The sequence below is a fragment of the Crocuta crocuta genome, unplaced genomic scaffold (assembly GCF_008692635.1).
Source record: "Crocuta crocuta isolate KB4526 unplaced genomic scaffold, BGI_CrCroc_1.0 scaffold41, whole genome shotgun sequence".
In the NCBI taxonomy this organism is placed as follows: Eukaryota; Metazoa; Chordata; class Mammalia; order Carnivora; family Hyaenidae; genus Crocuta; species Crocuta crocuta.
In genome coordinates, this window is record NW_027529428.1 from 16,114,916 (window position 1) to 16,132,712 (window position 17,797).

A 17,797-nucleotide genomic window follows, 5' to 3' on the forward strand; every position below is an offset into this window, starting at 1 on the left:
TTTTTATATGGATATGTACTGTCCTATTTTCCAAAAATAATTAAAGATAAAATGTACTTGTATCCTGCTAATTTAGCTGTCAAATCTGGTGTTTCATCATATTAAAAGCAATAAATCAGTAGTGGATAATCTTTACTAAATAAGCTGGGTGGTAAACATTAAAGTCTTTCCCTTTAAAATATTACATTTGTAATTTCGACACCATCAGTTAAATCTTTGAGTATAATATCATTTTTTATACATACTGACTTTACCCCCTATGTATTCTCGAAACTGTATTACTTAGAAGTTAATTTTATCCTGTTGACTTCTTAATATTAAGGATTATAGTAATATAAAAAGTGATAAAGCTAATCTAGATTTTTTTTTAATAAGATAACTTCAAGCTCACTCTTAATTTCTTTACTTGACATAGTCTGTGATCTCTCAGGGAGCAAGTTTTAAAAGAATACTAATGGCCTATAAGAACAAACAGGAAGAATAATCTGACTTTTAAAATCATGGTTGGTTGTTTCATTCTGATGTAGCCCAAGGACTTTTTTTTTTAAAGGCAGGAGAAATCTTGAAGACCTCACTGCCTCGAGCTACCAACTACTTACTTCAAAGAATTTGGTGATCCTTGTCGGTAATGATGGCTTTCACTACATTTGTCCTCTCTGTCCTTAGGTCAGTTACCATAGAATGCTTCTGAGCTTTACTACTTCCTGTGTAAGTCACTTCAGATGTGCCAGGGCGTTTGACGATTTGTTTTACTTGGAAGTAGCTGACAGTGCTTGTGCAGTCCTTATTATTGAGGAGGACTCCTCTGCGTGGTGGAGTGTGGGCTCTGGGGTGGGGCCGTGTAGTCTTTGGCTGATCCCACTGAGAGCAGCAGCACGCATCTGGAAGACAGCTGACTGGCATTGGGAGTACACGTCCCAGTTTGAGAAACCAAGTAATGCTAAGGGACCCGTGTGGTGATCAGACCTGTGACCGTGGGCTCATTTGCACCTTGTTTTAGCTGAGGTGATGAGGCACGCGGTACCCATAGAAATGGACTGGAATTACTGAATCACACTTCTGTAACATCACAATCTTCCTGGTTTTCAGAATAAAACATTTTGTGCTTTTGATATAAATATATACTCTATAATAAAATGTTTGACTAATTTATATGGTAATATTCATCAGCCTGTAATTTTTTTTTAACTAATGACCTAGTTACAGAAGCTTTTTGTTGTTTTCTGTTCTGGAGCAAGTTCTTGTTTTTCCCTTCCTAATAGAGAATGGACCCAGGAGGGATTCACAGAAATGTTACTTTCCATTCCTCAACTCCACCTTTCCCCAGGATTTGCCTGGAATGCATCACCCCGATTGTTTGGGATTTCATTTGCCTTCTTTAAGTTAAAGGAATCCAGGACTGATGGACCGGGAGGAGGTACGTGACGAGCGCACGGAGAGGCTACTCCTGCGGGGCTGTGCCTTCAGCTTTGTTCTCTGAAGCAGGGATTCTGGAAGAGCGGTCTCCGGCGCGGCTCTTGATGATCTTACTCTGAAAGAGAAGTGTTTTGTGTCTTGTATGTAAGTGTGATCGGTTTACTCTGGGAACCCTGAAGGAGTGCCGCAGTATGCACTGAAAGACTTCAACTTGTACAGATTTATCTGTACTTTAGTACTGAGAACAGTAAATTGATACTCTTTATTCTTCTTCATTTTGCTGTAGTACCACAAACTACTTTTAAGAAAAATGTCCTCTTTTCTGTTTCTTGAGAAATAATGAGTGTCCTAAGCAAGGGGATAATTCACATTTCAAATTGAACTTGGATGGGCTCTCCAGACAGATGAAATGTCCCAGCAGATGAGTGAAGCAGCTTTGGCATCAAAGGATCCATCAAAGATTTTTGTTTCGTTTGATAAAATTAAGCTTCTGATAAAAAGATTTTTTTTCTTAATTAAGTTGCTACCACTTCATTTATTGCCTGTTAACTCCGAGTCATTTTATCTATGGTAGTGGAGATAATACGGATTAAAATTATTTTTAAGAAAAAGAGGGTAACATTCTCTCCATGTACACAATTAGTAGGCTCTTTCAAATTTTGTGTAATAAGGTCACAGTGTCCTATAACTTCCCTTCAGGAAAATTGGGTGTTCTTTAAGACTGACATTCCTGTTCCCCTTTTAAAAGTGAATTAATGGGGCGCCTGGGTGGCTTAGTCGGTTAAGCGTCCAACTTTCGCTTCAGTCATGATCTCGTGGTTTGTGGGTTCGAGCCCCGCATCGGGCTCTGTGCTGACTGGCAGCTCAGAGTCTGGAGCCTGTTTCAGAGTCTGTGTCTCCCTCTCTCAATGACCCTCCCCTGCTCAAGCTGTCTCTCTCTCTCTCCCTCTAGAAATAAATTAAAATATTAAAAAAAAAAAGTGAATTAACAGTGGCACCCAGGTGGTTTAGTGGGTGAAGCGTCTGACTCTTGATTTCTGCTCAGGTCATGATCTCACAGTTCCTAGGTTCAAGCCCCGTGTCAGGCTGTTTGCTGACAGTGTGGAGCCTGTAGGGGTTCTCTCTCTCTCTGTCTCTCTCTCTCTCAAAATAAATGAACTTAACCAAAGAACATGAATCTGGTTTGCAAGTGGATTTTCTTCCAGGATGAAAAAATTGTGGGTTTCGGCAAAGGGGTTTCCTGAAGTTAACCTTGGGGTATTTTCAGAGAAAAATAAAAAGATGTCAGTTTACTGTTCTCAAAATCAGTCACATATTTCAGTTCTTAAATTGTGACAGAGATGCACTTGTTAGATTGGAGCTCAGGCTGTTCATTCGATTTTGCCACTGTATCATATGCATTTTAAAAATCCTGAAACTCCTTTGTTCGATTTCTTCATCTGTAGTGGACATTTGTTGCCACGTCACAGGTCTCTGAGAAGCAGACTCATTGCAGAAGTATTTGCTTACTTACTCTTAAGCTGATGGGGAGGGGCGTTTACAAAGATGAATAAAATGTTGGTTATGAATTAATTGTTTAGCATCTAACAGTGAAGTCGAAACCATTCTCGTAAGCCTTAAAGAATTAGACTTGAACTTTTCTCTGAGTATGAAAATGAGTAACCTTTCTGAGTAACAAAGATTACTGGATCGTTCACTTGGTTTCTTAAAACAGCATGATTCTTCCTGCTGTTTACTCTTGGAACACCTAGGAGTCCTTTGGTAAAATATGAAACATCACCAAATTGATTTCCTTGGGTAAAATCCTTCCAAAGTATAATTTGGCATGGCAGTTTAACTTTACCCAGTGCTACATATATGGGAAAACGTGATCACTTGTGAGTTTACAAAACAAAACTATAACAGGGAGAGTGAGGTATGTGCTCTACAAAGCATTTTGGGTCTTACTATGTTTAAAAATTTTTAAACTAGTAACTTCCAAAGTCAAAATCTTGAACTGCAAAGTTAAGAAAGCTATTTATTTTGTCAATGAGAAGACACAACTTCCAAACATGTTTTAAAATACAAATTTATTTTTTTCTTTTAATTTCTGAGAGACGGACAGAGAGACACAGCATGAGCCAGGGGAGGGGCACAGAATCCGAAGCAGCTCCAGGCTTTGAGCTGTCAGCACAGAGCTCGACATGGGGCCCAAACACAAGAACTGTGAGATCGACCTGAGCCGAAGTCGGACGCTTAACCAACTGAGCCACCCAAGCGCCCCAAATACAAATTTATTCTTGATTTTGGTTGCAGGCATTAACAGAAATTTAAGGTGTACAGTTACCATGGTTTGTTGTTAACATAGGTCAGTTTTGTCACAAACTGCTGAGTGCCCCAGATATTTTGCTGGAATGCCACTGAAAACACCGGCTGGAAAATTAGCTGTGGGCTGAGGTTTAGTAATTTGAGCCAGTATTTAACCCATTTCAAATGAAAAGTGAGAATATTTGCGGATGGTACTAACTGCCAATTGGCATTTCCACAGCACATTCTACTTCTGAAAGTACCAGAATGCCTGGTACCCAGAAAACAGGGTCGTGGCTTGAGGTACTGGTCTCATCAGCCTTTTAACTGAGGCCCGGGAGCTTCTCCTAGTCATGGCATTCAGCTCTGGACATATTTCCACGTGGGACATAAATCCTAATGATGGTCACTGAGCTTCTCAACAATGACAGTCTTCTTCGTCAGAGCTGTCTATGACATCAACTCAGCATAAAACAAGTTCTTAATAAAGCAAAAAAGTAATAGTGCCAGCATTTCCCAAAGTAGCGGATGTACGTGCAAAACTTCGGTTAAGTGTATTGAGGGTAGGGAGGGAATGGTTACAGGAAGGTCTTACTTTTCCTTGCCATGTTCTTCTACCCCTCTTTTTGAGTTCCGAGTATGCCCAGTGTGCCTGCAATACTATAGCAGGAGATCTAGCTTAACATGAAAGTAGCCGGTCTACGTACTGTTTTAAGACAATTATTAGAAAGCAGTCACTAACTCAGCAGCCCGGGGACAGCAGAACAGAAGCGTGGGATGGAGTCAGCACTGTGGAATACTAGACACGATACCCACACTTCTAAAATCCAACTTTATTGTAGTACGTTAATACTCGTGTACCTGCTAATAACCCAGTGACAATTCCTAAGCTTAGTAGTTCACAAGTTTTAGAAAGCACATAATGACATTCAAATAAAGCATTGTAGAAAGTTTCATAAAGAAATGTTTACTGTTCTTTTTAAAAGCCTTGGTCCATTCTGAAAGATCAACATTGAATTTTTAAAAATCAAAAGAAAATAAACCAAGTTTTCCCCTACAAAATAGCCACTTGCTGGCATGTGTATTTTAAGTGCCCGCAATAAAACGGGCCAGATGTGCACAGGCAGTCAACAACAGCTTGTTCGAGGACTCGTTCCATTTGATTCAGCACCAGGTGAAACGAGTAAATAGCCACTGAAGACGTAGTTGGGCTTCCCCTCCCCCCTCCCCCATTGCGCCGCTCTTCCCAGCAGGCCACGGGACAGAAGCGTGCACCCTTGCTGCCCCATGAAGAAATCAAATAGTCTTCACTCTTCGATGGCTGCCGTCTCATGGGGCAGCGGGGAAAGCTAGCAGGTGTCCACTTCTTTGATGAGGAGCAAAGACCTTCAGCAAACTCAGTCACCTTCCTGGTCCTTTTCAACCTTTCAGGTAAATCCTTAATCGCTACACCTGATTACTAAGATTGTTCCCTGTGTCAAGGGGCCGCTCCCCAGGCATTCCTGTGTCTACTTCCTGATGACCCCATATGCTTACTTCACTTAGGCCATGGCTTTGCTCTTCTTTTTGTACTTTAACTGGTTACTCTTCAAGGCAGAGGTTAGTTACATAGTGATCAAAAAGAGAAACTGGCAAGTAGCACATATTTCTTAACCTGAGTAATACCTGAAAACATAAGACTGTAATTACGTTTTCTGTGGACGATTCAACTTCAGCGTTTTTGGAAGAACTTCTAATATCACTTTCTAACATTTTTCCTCAGTACACGTATTCTCAAAAGACAACATGTCATAGTAACATAGTATTTTCCTGTATGCCAGTTTAATACAGTTTTATAGCAGACTGAAAAATCTGAGTAAATCTGAGTAAACTGAAGGTGTGTTTAACAACAAAATAAACACGGGGAAGAACAGCTACACTTGTTAAGTTTCCTAGTATAAAGGCAGCAGTGAATTTGCATCCTGAAACTAACGTGCACTTCCAGTTGCTTGTGTCCTGGAATTTGACAGACCTAGTGTCCCAAAACCATGTATCATGATGCCAGTGAGGCCGGTGTTTCTGGCAACAGTCTACGCAAATTTTTCTGATGAGATACTTTCCATAGTGACGCAGAATTTTTTTTTAGCTTTTCCAGAAAAATGAAATTTGTATCGCTTCCTCTTCTGAACAAAAGTTCCATTACTAACAATTGCTCTTTTAATTCTCCTTTAGAAGATTTTTCAAAAGTTAAGACGTAGCTGATATTTTTTAGCTGCACCCCCATAGAAGATAAGTGGATAAAGCGCACTGGACGGAAATATGAATCTTCGTCATTGGACATATGCTTAATTTCCAGAGTAAGATCGGTACAACTGAAACTAATGTAATTTCCAAAAAAGTTCCTACATGCCAGGCTCCAGCCGCAGAGCCCCTGCTCATCAGACTGGTTTTATGCCCTTTTCCTCATGGGGTAACGGACGCCTTCTGGTTTACTTGTGGGGCTCTGGTTTGCAGGAAAGCATAGACGTAGGGCCAGATCTTGTTGGTTTCTGTCCCGGAGAATGTTTCCAGCACCCCCTTTTTCCTAAAGATGACAAAAAAATACAGGTCTGACTCTTCATAATGAGCTTTTTCAAAATGATTCCCCACACCCCCTCCATGTTGATTTATTTTGAGAGAGAAAGCAGGGGAGGGGGAGAGACCAGGAGACAGGATCTGAAGCAGGCTCCCACGGAACTCAAACCCACGACCCATGAGATCATGACCTGAGCAGGAACCAAGAGTCAGGTGCGTAGCTGATTAAGCCACCCAGGTGACCCTCAAAGTGATTCTTAAAAGATGACGATGTGGGGGGCGCCTGGCTGCCTCGGTCGGTAGAAGATACGACTCTTGATCTCAGGGTGGTAAGTTCCAGCCCCTTGAGGGGTAGAGTTTACTTTAAAAAAAAAAAAAAAAGTGGATTTAGGGATCTCAGTAAGTAGTCTGATCAAGAGAGGCATTGGCTTAGCACTGGTTAACCTAGGTTTTAGTTTCAGCTGTGCCCTCTGGCTTCCGGAAATGGTCACTTGAAAAATAGTAATCAGTTATTGAGCATGTGGCTCAGTGTTGTAAATATACTAGCTCGCTTAGCTCAATCCTTTCTAAAGCTCAGATTCCTTTTGTTACTGATACGACCCTGTGTTGAGAAAGTACCAGCCCGGATCACCAGACACGGTAGGTTCCCAAACCTGGGGCCTGTAAGATACCCTTCCTTGCCTCTGTCTACTTACCCACTTGCAAAACCGCTTTCCAATACTTGCTTACGCTTCCTTTCTTTTTGCCTAACTTTTTTAGTTCCTCTATGCTATGCTTTCAGCATTTTAGAGGAAATGGTAATAAGTATTTTTATCGAGTTTCCTTTTGTGTCTCTCCATTTTTTCCCCAGGCAGATATGTCTGGCCTGCCTCCACACCAGCAGCCAGTGTCTGTTTATTCCTCGGGGTAAAAGATCAGAATCTTGGGCTTACTTTTCAAAACACGGACAGGCTAGCATTCGTCCCCTTGCTCACCCTCCTCCTGCAACCCACCCACATGGCGTCTTCAGGGCTGAGCTCTGCTTGCGGTCGGAAACAGGATCCTCACACCTGTGCGACCTTTCACCTGGTTTTCAGAGGCTTCCCTGGGGACTAAAGCATTCCTCTCTTGATACCTCATCCAATTTGTCAGAGTTAAGACTGATTTGAAGTAATTCCCACTGTTTGCTTGGTAAGAAACACCTGCTAAGGAGAGACACTATGCAAATAGTGTATTCTCTGCGTAACAGAAGCCCTCCTAAATTCACAGGCATCTGGTCAAGCTTTCAAGAGAACAAGCTGCTTAACTGCAGTGGCTTCCTGAGGAGCCCTTAACTTTAAAATCAAGCCAGTGTTACAAGTGAGTTAATTAGGTAGGGCAAAAGTGTAGACACCTATTACAATCCTAAAGCTGTACCTTGGATGGATATTTGCTCTTTTAATTTCTAAGTAATAAAACCTGCTTCACCTGTAGGCCTCTAAAGAGCAAGAGCACAGAGCTGTTTGTTAACACAGACCTAGTTACCCTGTAGATGTCCCACTGCTGAAAGAGTTTTAAAACAAATACAACTGTCAGTATTTAAAATATCAATACAGGGGCACCTGGGTGGCTCAGTTAAGCGTCCGACTTCGGCTCAGGTCATGATCTCACGGTTCATGGGCTCGAACCCCGCATCGGGCTCTGTGCTGACAGCTCAGAGCCTGTAGCCTGTTTCATATTCTGTGTCTCCCTCTCTCTCTGCCCCTCCCCCACTCATGCTCTTGAATTCTTGAAAGAGTTCAAGAATAAACATATTTTTAAAAAGTAAAAAATAAAATACCAATGAATATTGATATTCCATATACCACTCTTAGTTTCTGGTTAAGTCCGGCCCTAGTTCTGCGTGCAGGAGTTTAGAAGGAAAAGCTTCATTTAATGTCAAGAGGTAGCAAAAGCTGGAAGCCTAGAAAGACCAGGGTTATCTCCTAAGACGGACGCAGATCATTAGGTTTCCTCTCTGCAGCCTCCCAACCCCCCTTCCCACGTCTGGACAGAAGTACCCCTGCTTCCACGGCATCAGGTGGTCACCATGAACAGCCTCGCAGGGTTCTACTTGCTCAGCAACAATGCCTTCTCCCTGCTGCGTACTTTTGAGTGAATGACAAAACCCCTTTTGGGAAACAACACCTTCACCAAACCGGGTCCATGTGATTTGGGCGGACTCTCCGCTTCCCAGCTTCAAGAATGGTCACGATCAGAGCCAATCAGTGCCGACCCGAGGGCTTCTGCTGCCAAAATGCTCTCTTCTCTGCTCAGTAGCTCAGCCGGTAGGAGATAAGCTGGGGTGTCAGGGGCGGGGGGGCTCACCGGGAGACCGCCCACCTGAGCGCGAAGCAGACGCGGAGCAGCAGAGCTGAGTGTGGCCAAGGCCCGAGGTCGTCGCTGTCTCCACACGGGACCCAGGAACTATCTTTGGACTTTGTAGTTACACTAGATTCCCCTTTCGCTTAAAGCTGGTGTGAATTCGGTTCCTGACTGAGAGCAGCACGCATCACATGGTAACTACGACCCACCCGGGTCTTGGCCTCCCCCACATTGAGCAGCTAGTTTCGTGGGGTCCAGCCTTGATCCGCGCGTACCAACGTCTGGCACGGTGTCAGCAGAGGGACTAACAGCAGCCACCCCCGAGTGACTTCTTAGTGCCAGGGCTGCTCAATTCCCTCAAGGACCCCATCCAGTAGGGGCTATTGAGGACCGCTCTGCCTTTACACACACGGAGAATGCGTGGCACAAAGGCTGCGTGCTTGCCCAGGGCCACACACACACAGCTGGTGACCAGCAGAGCCAAGCTCATTATGTGAACCACGGAGTTACAGTAACAGCGACTCCTGAAAGTGCCCTTGTAATCGTGCCCTCCAGAAAGTACTACTAGAATAGTCTGGAGACTGCCGCTTCAGATTTCACCGCATACCGGCCCCATTACACCACCACTAATAAGAGCTAACAATTGCCTAGGGCTCCCTATGGGTCAGACACAATCCTAGGAGTTACACACTCTAACTCACGCTCTCGACCCTCTGTTCTTACCCCCAGTTAAGCAAGAGGTGAAGACCCGGCTAATGAACAATGAGCTGGGATTTGAACTGAGGCAGCCTGGCCAGAGTCTGCTCCAGCCCCAACACCGTGCCGTCTCCACACTGAAGCACTGCTCCGTTAGTGCGTGTGTGAAGGGCAAGGGGACGGGGCCCAGCCTCCGTAAGCAGAGGGAAAGACTGAATCCGGAGACAGAGTCCTAGATTTCTTCAGGAGAGTTCCTACATTTGTTGTGGGATATGAACTTCCTGAAGAGCAGACAGAATTGTTAGAATATAAGCTTTGGAAGACTGTGAGCCCAATGCTGTGGGGACAGGTAGCCGCTTGAGGCCTCTCTGCGTCCTGCGATGGCACAGGCAGTGGGCATTACTCGACTTGCCTCCCCGGCACTCACGGCAGCCCGCCCTTCACCTGCCAGCAGGGTGTGGGTGACATCGGTCCACTCCCAACTCCAGGTGGGGACCAACCAGTTTACTCCCAGCCAGGGGCTGGTTCCGGAATGAGCAGCAACCTAAGCCTAAAAGAGTCAGTGCAAGATGCTCCCTGGACACAATGGCTGTGTTCAAACTGGTGCAATCTTCACGACGTGTGGGGCTTTTGTTCATGTGGGGGAAAGCTGACCCCCTCAGACCTCCATGAAAGAGGACGCCCTGCCTGTTTCCTGGCTACAGTGTGTGACCACGCACGGGGAGTCTAAGGACAAACCTAACAGCCGGTGGAGAGAATGCCAGAATTCTGGTCAAACCTCGTGGTGACTGAAGCCCAACCCACCTCCAGGACTTCTCTGTTACACAAGCCACTACATTTCCTTGACCGTTCAAACCAGTGTGAATCGGATCTTAGCATTTCAGCTGTAAAGCATGGATAACTGACTTCGCATTTCATCACGTAAGAGAAGTTCTGAAAAGCAACAGACTCACTGGTAATATTCCAGGACTGGCTGTGTTTGGACTTCATACGCCTTTAGTCTCTTGACAACCGTCTCTGGCTTATCATCCTCACGCTGAATGAGAGGCTCTCCGGTCAGGTCATCAATGCCCTATGTAAGAGTTGGGAGAGGCTAGTACCAAACATCTCAGTTTTAAAGAGTATTTTTATAAGCAGGTAAGTGGTTCTTAGACATCTGTATGCAAGTACCAAGCACAAAAGTGTGCTTTTCAATAAACAGAAGCAAATCCAAACATAGATCATTTTGGAACACAGGTCCTTGAGAACCCAGGATCATCTCCTGAAATCAGTCCTCAGAGTAAAAGGTTTTCTGAGCAGCCTCTAAATAATTTCATACGTAGACAGAATGAGTCAGCTGCAGACTGGGACTCTCAACTGCAATCCATCAAGAAGTCAAGGGGTCACTAGTCCTTATTACCCCAGCTCCTAACACACTGCCTGGCACACAGCAGGAAATCTGTAAACACTTGTGAATGAGGACCACGCCCCCACTGCTCCTGGGGATTCCTTTACCAATAGGCTGAGTGGACTGGACTCGTCCACTGCACCAAGGGACCCCACAACATCCACCCCCCGGGACTCAGGAGCTTTGGTCAGACATCACAAAACTTCATCTGTGAGGGCAAGAGGAGGCAGACACCCATCTGCCCCGCAAGAGGCCAGGCCAGTGCCACCACAGCTACTAACCACAGTTTTGGGAGGGTTGAATTCAATGTTGTAGACGCGGCCGCTGGCGGGATGAATCCAGCGAGCCGTGAGCCGTTGCTTAATGACCTCAAAGGGCACGTTCAGATTGATCACCGTGTCTATCTGATAGGCTCTGTCCAGGGCTTCTGCCTGTGGAAGTGTCCTTGGAAAACCTTTACAAATTCAACAGCAACAAAAGAAAAGGGGGAGGAGGGGAGTGGGGGGAAGAAGGGAGAGGATTAATTGATGTTGAACAATCTGAAAAAAAGCCAATAGTACCAGACAGGTTGATCACAGCTGTAGGGCAATTATGATGGCTGACTGTGTGTCACCTTGCCTGGGCCACCGTGTGCCCGGGTACTCGGGCAAACAGTCCTGTGGGTGTGTGGGAGGGGCTGCGTCTGGATAAGAGGAACTGAGTGAAGCTGACCTTCCCCCTGATGTGGGTGGGCCTCATCTAAGCTGCTCAAGGCCTAAACCAAAAAGGCTGACTCTCCCCACAAATAAGGAGAAATTCCTCCTGCCCGGCTGGCCTGGGGTTGAGACTAAGACCCTGGTTTTTTCCCACCTTCAACTCGGACTGAGGCCAGCTTCTCCTGGGAGCCAGTCCTTCACACTGGGGCCAGATCACCCGTCGGCTCCCTTGGGTCTCTGCACGCTCACCCTGCAGATCGTAGGACTCATGGGCCACCATCATCGTGTGAACCAATTCCTCAAAATAAATACCTCTCTCTCTGCCCCCCAAAACGGAGTATCAACCTGTCCTCCAGGGTTCCGCACACCGCTGGCTGGGGAAGGTTCACAGCTGGCCTGTGAATTACTCTCCACGCTTCCTTCTCCCTTTTCTCGAGACCCTCCCTCATCATAGGATGTTCTCGAAGGAGGAGGAATGAACTGGTCGCATCTGAAGGGAGCACAGAAATCGCGTAGTCCACTGACTTTCCCTTCAGATGAAGAAGCAGGTCCAGAGGACAGGATTGGCCCAACGCCTCAGGGCGGTGATGGCAGCATTCAGGGCCCCTGCCCGCCACATGTGCGCCTGCAGCCGCGCCATGCTCCTTCTCTGCCCACGCTCCTCGTTCCGGACAGCTGAAGTGCGCCCAACGCCACTTACCATCCAACAGCCAGCTGCACTGGGTGAGGTTTTTCAGCTCGTGCAGAGCCAGCCGCGTCATGACGTCATCTGGGATGAGCTTCCCTTGGTCGATGAAAGTCTTGGCTAACACACCAATTTCTACAGCAGAAGAGGGAGACAAAACGTATCAGCAAGTGCATTTGTTTTCTCCCATTCAAGGCCCCTAGGAAACCGCCACGGAGGGGGGACCTCTGCGTAGCACACCCACGTGAAAATGTGCATTGTCCATAGAAGTTACAAAACAATCACCTATTTCAAATTCTGTATTGTATAAAAGTATGTAAATGCAAATGCATTTATAAAAATATATAAATGCAAATGCATAGACAGAAAAAAATAATGGAAAGCTACAGACAAGTTGTTAATAGTAGTCATCTCGGGAACGCCTCGGTGCTTCAGGTGACTGAGCATCTGACATCGGCTCAGGTCTTGATCTCATGGTTTATGAGTTCGAGCCCCGTGTCAGGTTCTCTGCTGTCAGCACAGAGCCCACTTCAGATCCTCTGTCCCCCTCGCTGCCTCTCCTCCCAAAAGATAAATATTTAAAAAATAGTAGTCATCTGTGTGATATGTGATTTTTTTTTACATATTTGCACTATTATGTATTTTATAAATTTTCTACCATAAAAAATATACAGAATAGAAATAATTTTTTTTTTTTTAAGTTTATTTATTGTGAGAGAAAGAGTGAGAGCACATGCACGCATGAGTGGTGGGGGCCAGAGGGAGAATCCCAAGCAAGCTCCCTGTTCAGTGTGGAGCCCAGTGGGGACTCAATCTCATGACTGTGAGATCATGACTGAGCTGAAAGCAGGAGCCACCCAGGTGCCCCTGAAATGATTTTCTTTTAGTTTTTTAAATTAATTCATTGATTTTAATTTTTTTAAATGTTTGTTTTTGAGAGATAGAGAGCACAAGCGGGAGACGGGCAGAGAGAAGGGAACAGAGGGTCTGAAACAGGTTCTACTGAGCCTGACGTGGGGCTCAAACTCACAAATCATGAGATCATAAACTGAGCCAAAGTCGAATGCTTAACTGACTGAGCCACCCAGGCGCCCCCAATTTATTTTTTTTAAGTTAATTTATTTATTTTGAAAGAGAGGGACACAGTGTGAGCAGGGGCGGGGCAGCGAGAGAATCAGGGAGGGAGATGGAGAGAATCCTAAGCAAGTTCTGTGCTGTCAGCTTGCAGCCCAACTGGGTTCTTGATCCTGTGAACCATGAGATCATGACGAGAGCCGCAGTCAACAAACACGTAACCAACTGAGCCACCAAGTGTCCCAGAAATGATCTGCTTTTTAAATAAGAACTTGAAATAGTCATTATTTGTAAACGGCTCACTTTAGGTCCTTCTATCGTGCTATTAATGATAACATCCTGTAAAACAGACGCTACTGTCACAATTCAACTTTTGCTACATTAGCACAAGGTTCTTGTTACATTTTATTAAACACCCTGGAAAAGAATTATGAACGGTTTAAATGGATTGCCCATAATTCTATGTTACTCTTATGCAACTATATTTTAATTTCTTCATCATCTCTCACCAAGCTATNATAAATTTGTTTTGTTTTAAAGTAAGCCCTACACCCAACGTGGGGTGTTGATCTCTCGTGACCCTGAGAGATCAAGAGTTGCGTGCGCTACTGACTGAGCCAGCCAAGTGTCCCTGTGCATGCATAGTTTTGTGTTCTTCTTCCATAACATAACATTATTTTGTAAATATTTTTCAGTGATTTTATATGGTCATTCTTGGTTAACTACATCAACATATATCCAAATTTGATATATAAAAACACTCCACTATCATATATCCAAGTTTTATATATATATATGTATGTATGCATGTGTGTATATATGTATGTATAGGTGTGTATATATGTATGTATATACATATGTGCATGTGTGTATATTTGTATGTATGTATATGTGTGAATGTATGTATATATGTATGTATATGTGTGTATGTACACTTGTGTATATGTGTATGTATATGTGTGTGTATATGTATATATATGTGTGTATGAAATTATTACAGCAAGACTGGCGGACATTTAAACGATCTAAATTGGTCTTGGTTTTGCCCTACTACTGCTGTTTCTGAAGATCTTAACACCCCTTCTTTTTTTCTTTTTCTGTTTTTTGAATTATTTCTGAAGGATAAATTCCTAGGAGTCAGATTAAAAGGTCAAAGGATAGGACTGTTTCCACAGTTCTTGGTATAAACTGCCACACTGACTTCAGAACAGATTCCAAATTGTCATATTCATGGACCTTTGGGTTTTAACTGAGCACATCAACGGCAAGGAAATGACAGGTCCCAGGGTTTATCAACCGCCTCGGCCACTCGTGCTCCATCCGTCTCAAAAATTAATAAACGTTAAAAATTTTTTTTAATAACAAAATAAAGTAAAATAAAAATAAAAAACTTAGCAGTGCACTTTAATTATATATTTTTTAAATTTTTTTATAGTTTATTTATTTTTGAGACAGAGAGAGACAGGAGATGAGTGGGGGAGGGATAGAGAGAGAGAGATTCACAGGATCCGAAGCAGGCTCCAGGCACCGAGCTGTCAGCACAGAGCCCGACGCGGGGCTTGAACCTAACGAGCTGCGAGATCATGACCTGAGCTGAAGTCAGACACTTAACTGACTGAGCCACCCAGGCGCCTAGCAGTGCATTTTTAAAAAGAAATGTAAACTACTCATCTGAAAACTACAACATTATTGAAAGAAATTAAAGACCACCTAACAGGAGAAACATTCCACATTCACGGATCAGAAAGGTTAATATTATGATGGAAATAGTCTCCAACAATGACTAACAGATTTAATGCAGTCATATCAAAATCCCAGCTCGTGTCTTTGCAGACACTGAGAAACTGATCCTAAAAATCACATGGAAATGCAAGGGACCCAAAACAGCTGAAACAATCTTAAAAAACAACAAAGTTGGAGGTCGCACACTTTGGATTTCCAAACAGCAATTAAGACTGTGTGGTCCTGGCATAACAACAGACATATACATTAATGCAGCAGAAATAACCCCTCACATTTATGATCAATTGGTTTTTGACTACGATACCAAGACAGTTCAATGAAGGGAAGAAGAGTCCTTCCAAATGAATATCCAGGCACAAAAGAATAAAGTTGGAACTCTACCTCACACTGAAATTTGGTAGCAATCACAGACCTAAAGGCAAGAGCTAAAACTATGAGACTCTTAAAAGAAAACATGGGCATAAATCCTCATGACTTTTCATTAGGGAATGGTTTTTAATTGTTTTAATGTTTGTTTATTTTTTAGAGAGAAAAAGAGCATGAGTGGGGGAGGGGCACAGAGAAAGGGAGACACAGAATCTAAAGCAGGCTCCAGGGTCCCAGGTGTCAGCACAGAGCCCAATGGGGGGGAGGGGGGGGGTCCAAACTCAAGAACCGTGAGATTCTTCGGCTCAGGATGCGATCTCACGGTTCATGAGTTTGAGCCTAGCATCGGGCTCACTGCTGGCAGCGCAGAACCTGCTCTGGATCCTCTGTCCCCCTCTCTTTCTGCCCCTCCCCAGCTTGTACTCTCCCTCTCTCAAAAAACAAAACAAAAACACAAGTTTTTTTTTTTATATATATATGCCAAGGACAGGGCTACAGACGATTAACACTATTCCCACCAAAACTGCTCTTAGCATTGTGATATAATAAAGTACATAAAAACATGTTGAAACAAAAAATAGGGGCGCCTGGTTGGCTCAGTCGGTTAAGCGTCCGACTTCGGCTCAGGTCATGATCTTGAAGAGCCAAAAATTAAATCCTCCATTAAGAGAAAACTTCGGGCTGCACGTAGCCCCAGTCCCGGTTCCAGGAAAAGCCTGAGATTGTTCACGGCTAAAGCCATCCTCAGACGGCCCTCAGTTCAGCTAATCAAAAAGAAAAAGGAAACACTCCTGTGGTCTGAGTCAAGGCTGGGAACGGCAGATACAAACTAGCCAATTTCTCACCGCTTGCCTGAACCCCGCTTGCCTGAACCCCACGTGGGCCCTTTGAACTCACCTCATAATTGGTCATTTTCAAAGGATTCTCAAAAGTCATGATTGGGTCCCACCAAAAGTAATGAACACCTCACAGACACTGAATGGTCAAAGCTGTAATTGTAATTGGTGCTTATGTGATGATGCTACGTGTACTGTAACACCCCCATCCCTTACTCCTTAAAAACCCTGCTCGCTATTGTTCTTGGCTTCACCTTGCTGCTACGACACCGACATCGGTAGGCTGGTGAGCCCCTGCTCGAGCTTGTAATAAAGACCCTTTTGTATTTGCATCGGTGTCGGCTCCTTAGAGGTCTCTGGGACTCGCGATTTGGGCACAACAATCTCACGGTTTGTGGGTTCGAGCCCCACGTCGGGCTCTGTGCTAACAGCTCAGAGCCTGGAGCCTGCTTCCGATTCTGTGTCTCCCTCTCTCTCTAACCCTCCCCTGCTTGCAGTCTGTCTCTCAATCTCTCAGAAATAGATTTTAAAAAAATAAAAAGAAAGCAAAAAAAAAAAGAAACAAAACAAAACTAGCAGAATGACAGGGGATGAGTTAAATGATAGCTTTATACCAAATTAAGGGCTTACCAAAAACAAAACAACAAAACAAAACCCAATTCTCAAATAATACAGACTCAAGTCAACATGGTAGTTATCTCTGGAAGGCAGGAAGGAGATGTGACTGGGGTCACACGGAGGGTCCCCAAAGTACTGGTTTTCTGCCTGGTGGAAGGTGAAAGGGCTCTCATCTTATTTCTCTTCTAACCATACACAGACAGTAAAATATTTTCATGCATGGGTTCCTTCACACGAATTATACTGCAAATAAAAACCTCCTTTGACCTTTGGTCCGCCATCCAACCTTCCTCCAGTGTCTCCTCTTCAGGGAAGAGAAAGAAAGGGTTCCTAACCAGCTCTGCGCTCCTCCCCTTCCAGCTCTGCTTCGGGAACCACTCTCAACCCCAAGAACCGTACAAAGGCCCACCCGGGTCTGGCATCCCTTTCTCCCCGCCCCCCCTTCCTCATTTCCACTAGCTCCTCAAATCTCGCCCCGCCTCGCCCCCGCCCCTCCCCCGCCAGGAGCTCCGGACTCTGGGTCCCCCTGGCTTTGCCCACGTCCCCTTCTGTTCTCTTGCCTGATAAGCTCCTACTCGTCTTTCAAGATACATCTTTCAAGATACACTTGAGCAGCTTGTTCTGCGACTGTTCTGCAAGACAAACGTTTCCAGTAAACTCTGACTTGATAAACGAGCGAGGTCTCGCAATACGAGTATTGGGTGACGCCAAACCTCACATGATCAAACTGAGCCAATGGCTCTTGAAATTCGCTTTGACATACAAGGGCCTTGGATCACAGACATGTTCCTGGAACAAATTATGCTCGCAGACTAAGGTTTGGCTGTACAAACAAATGCAACAGAGAAAAGAGAAAGAAAAAAAGCATACAATTATAGTGGTTTCTGGGCGTTGGAATTAGGAGGATTTTAATTTTCTGTTGTGTATCCTCATGACATGTTTCTCTTCCTTTATAATAAATATACTTCACTTCTAGTTTTGTTTTTTTTTTTTAAATAGAAGACTACAGCTCATTTTTGGCTCTGATCCTGTGGGAAACAAACCAATCACACAGAGGGGGGGCGGGGGGAGGAGCGAGGGAGGGAGAGGAAGGAGAGAAATACTGGAAGAGAAAATGTTG

At 44.4% G+C, this 17,797-nt stretch overlaps 1 protein-coding gene across 2 annotated transcripts in view; it reads right to left on the reverse strand.

Annotated features, from left to right (window-relative positions):
• Positions 1-3,468: 3,468 nt before the first annotated feature.
• The window catches only part of AK3 (adenylate kinase 3), a 16,700-nt gene continuing 2,371 nt past the window's right edge, over positions 3,469-17,797 (reverse strand). For both annotated transcript variants that reach the window (XM_077759447.1, XM_077759448.1), the window contains exons 2-5: positions 12,056-12,175; positions 10,942-11,114; positions 10,227-10,345; positions 3,469-6,265 (exon numbers count right to left, since the gene is read on the reverse strand). In XM_077759447.1, coding sequence (XP_077615573.1) covers positions 6,145-6,265; positions 10,227-10,345; positions 10,942-11,114; positions 12,056-12,175 — 533 coding nt within the window. In that variant the 3' untranslated portion in view covers positions 3,469-6,144. The remainder of the gene's footprint in view (positions 6,266-10,226; positions 10,346-10,941; positions 11,115-12,055; positions 12,176-17,797) is intronic.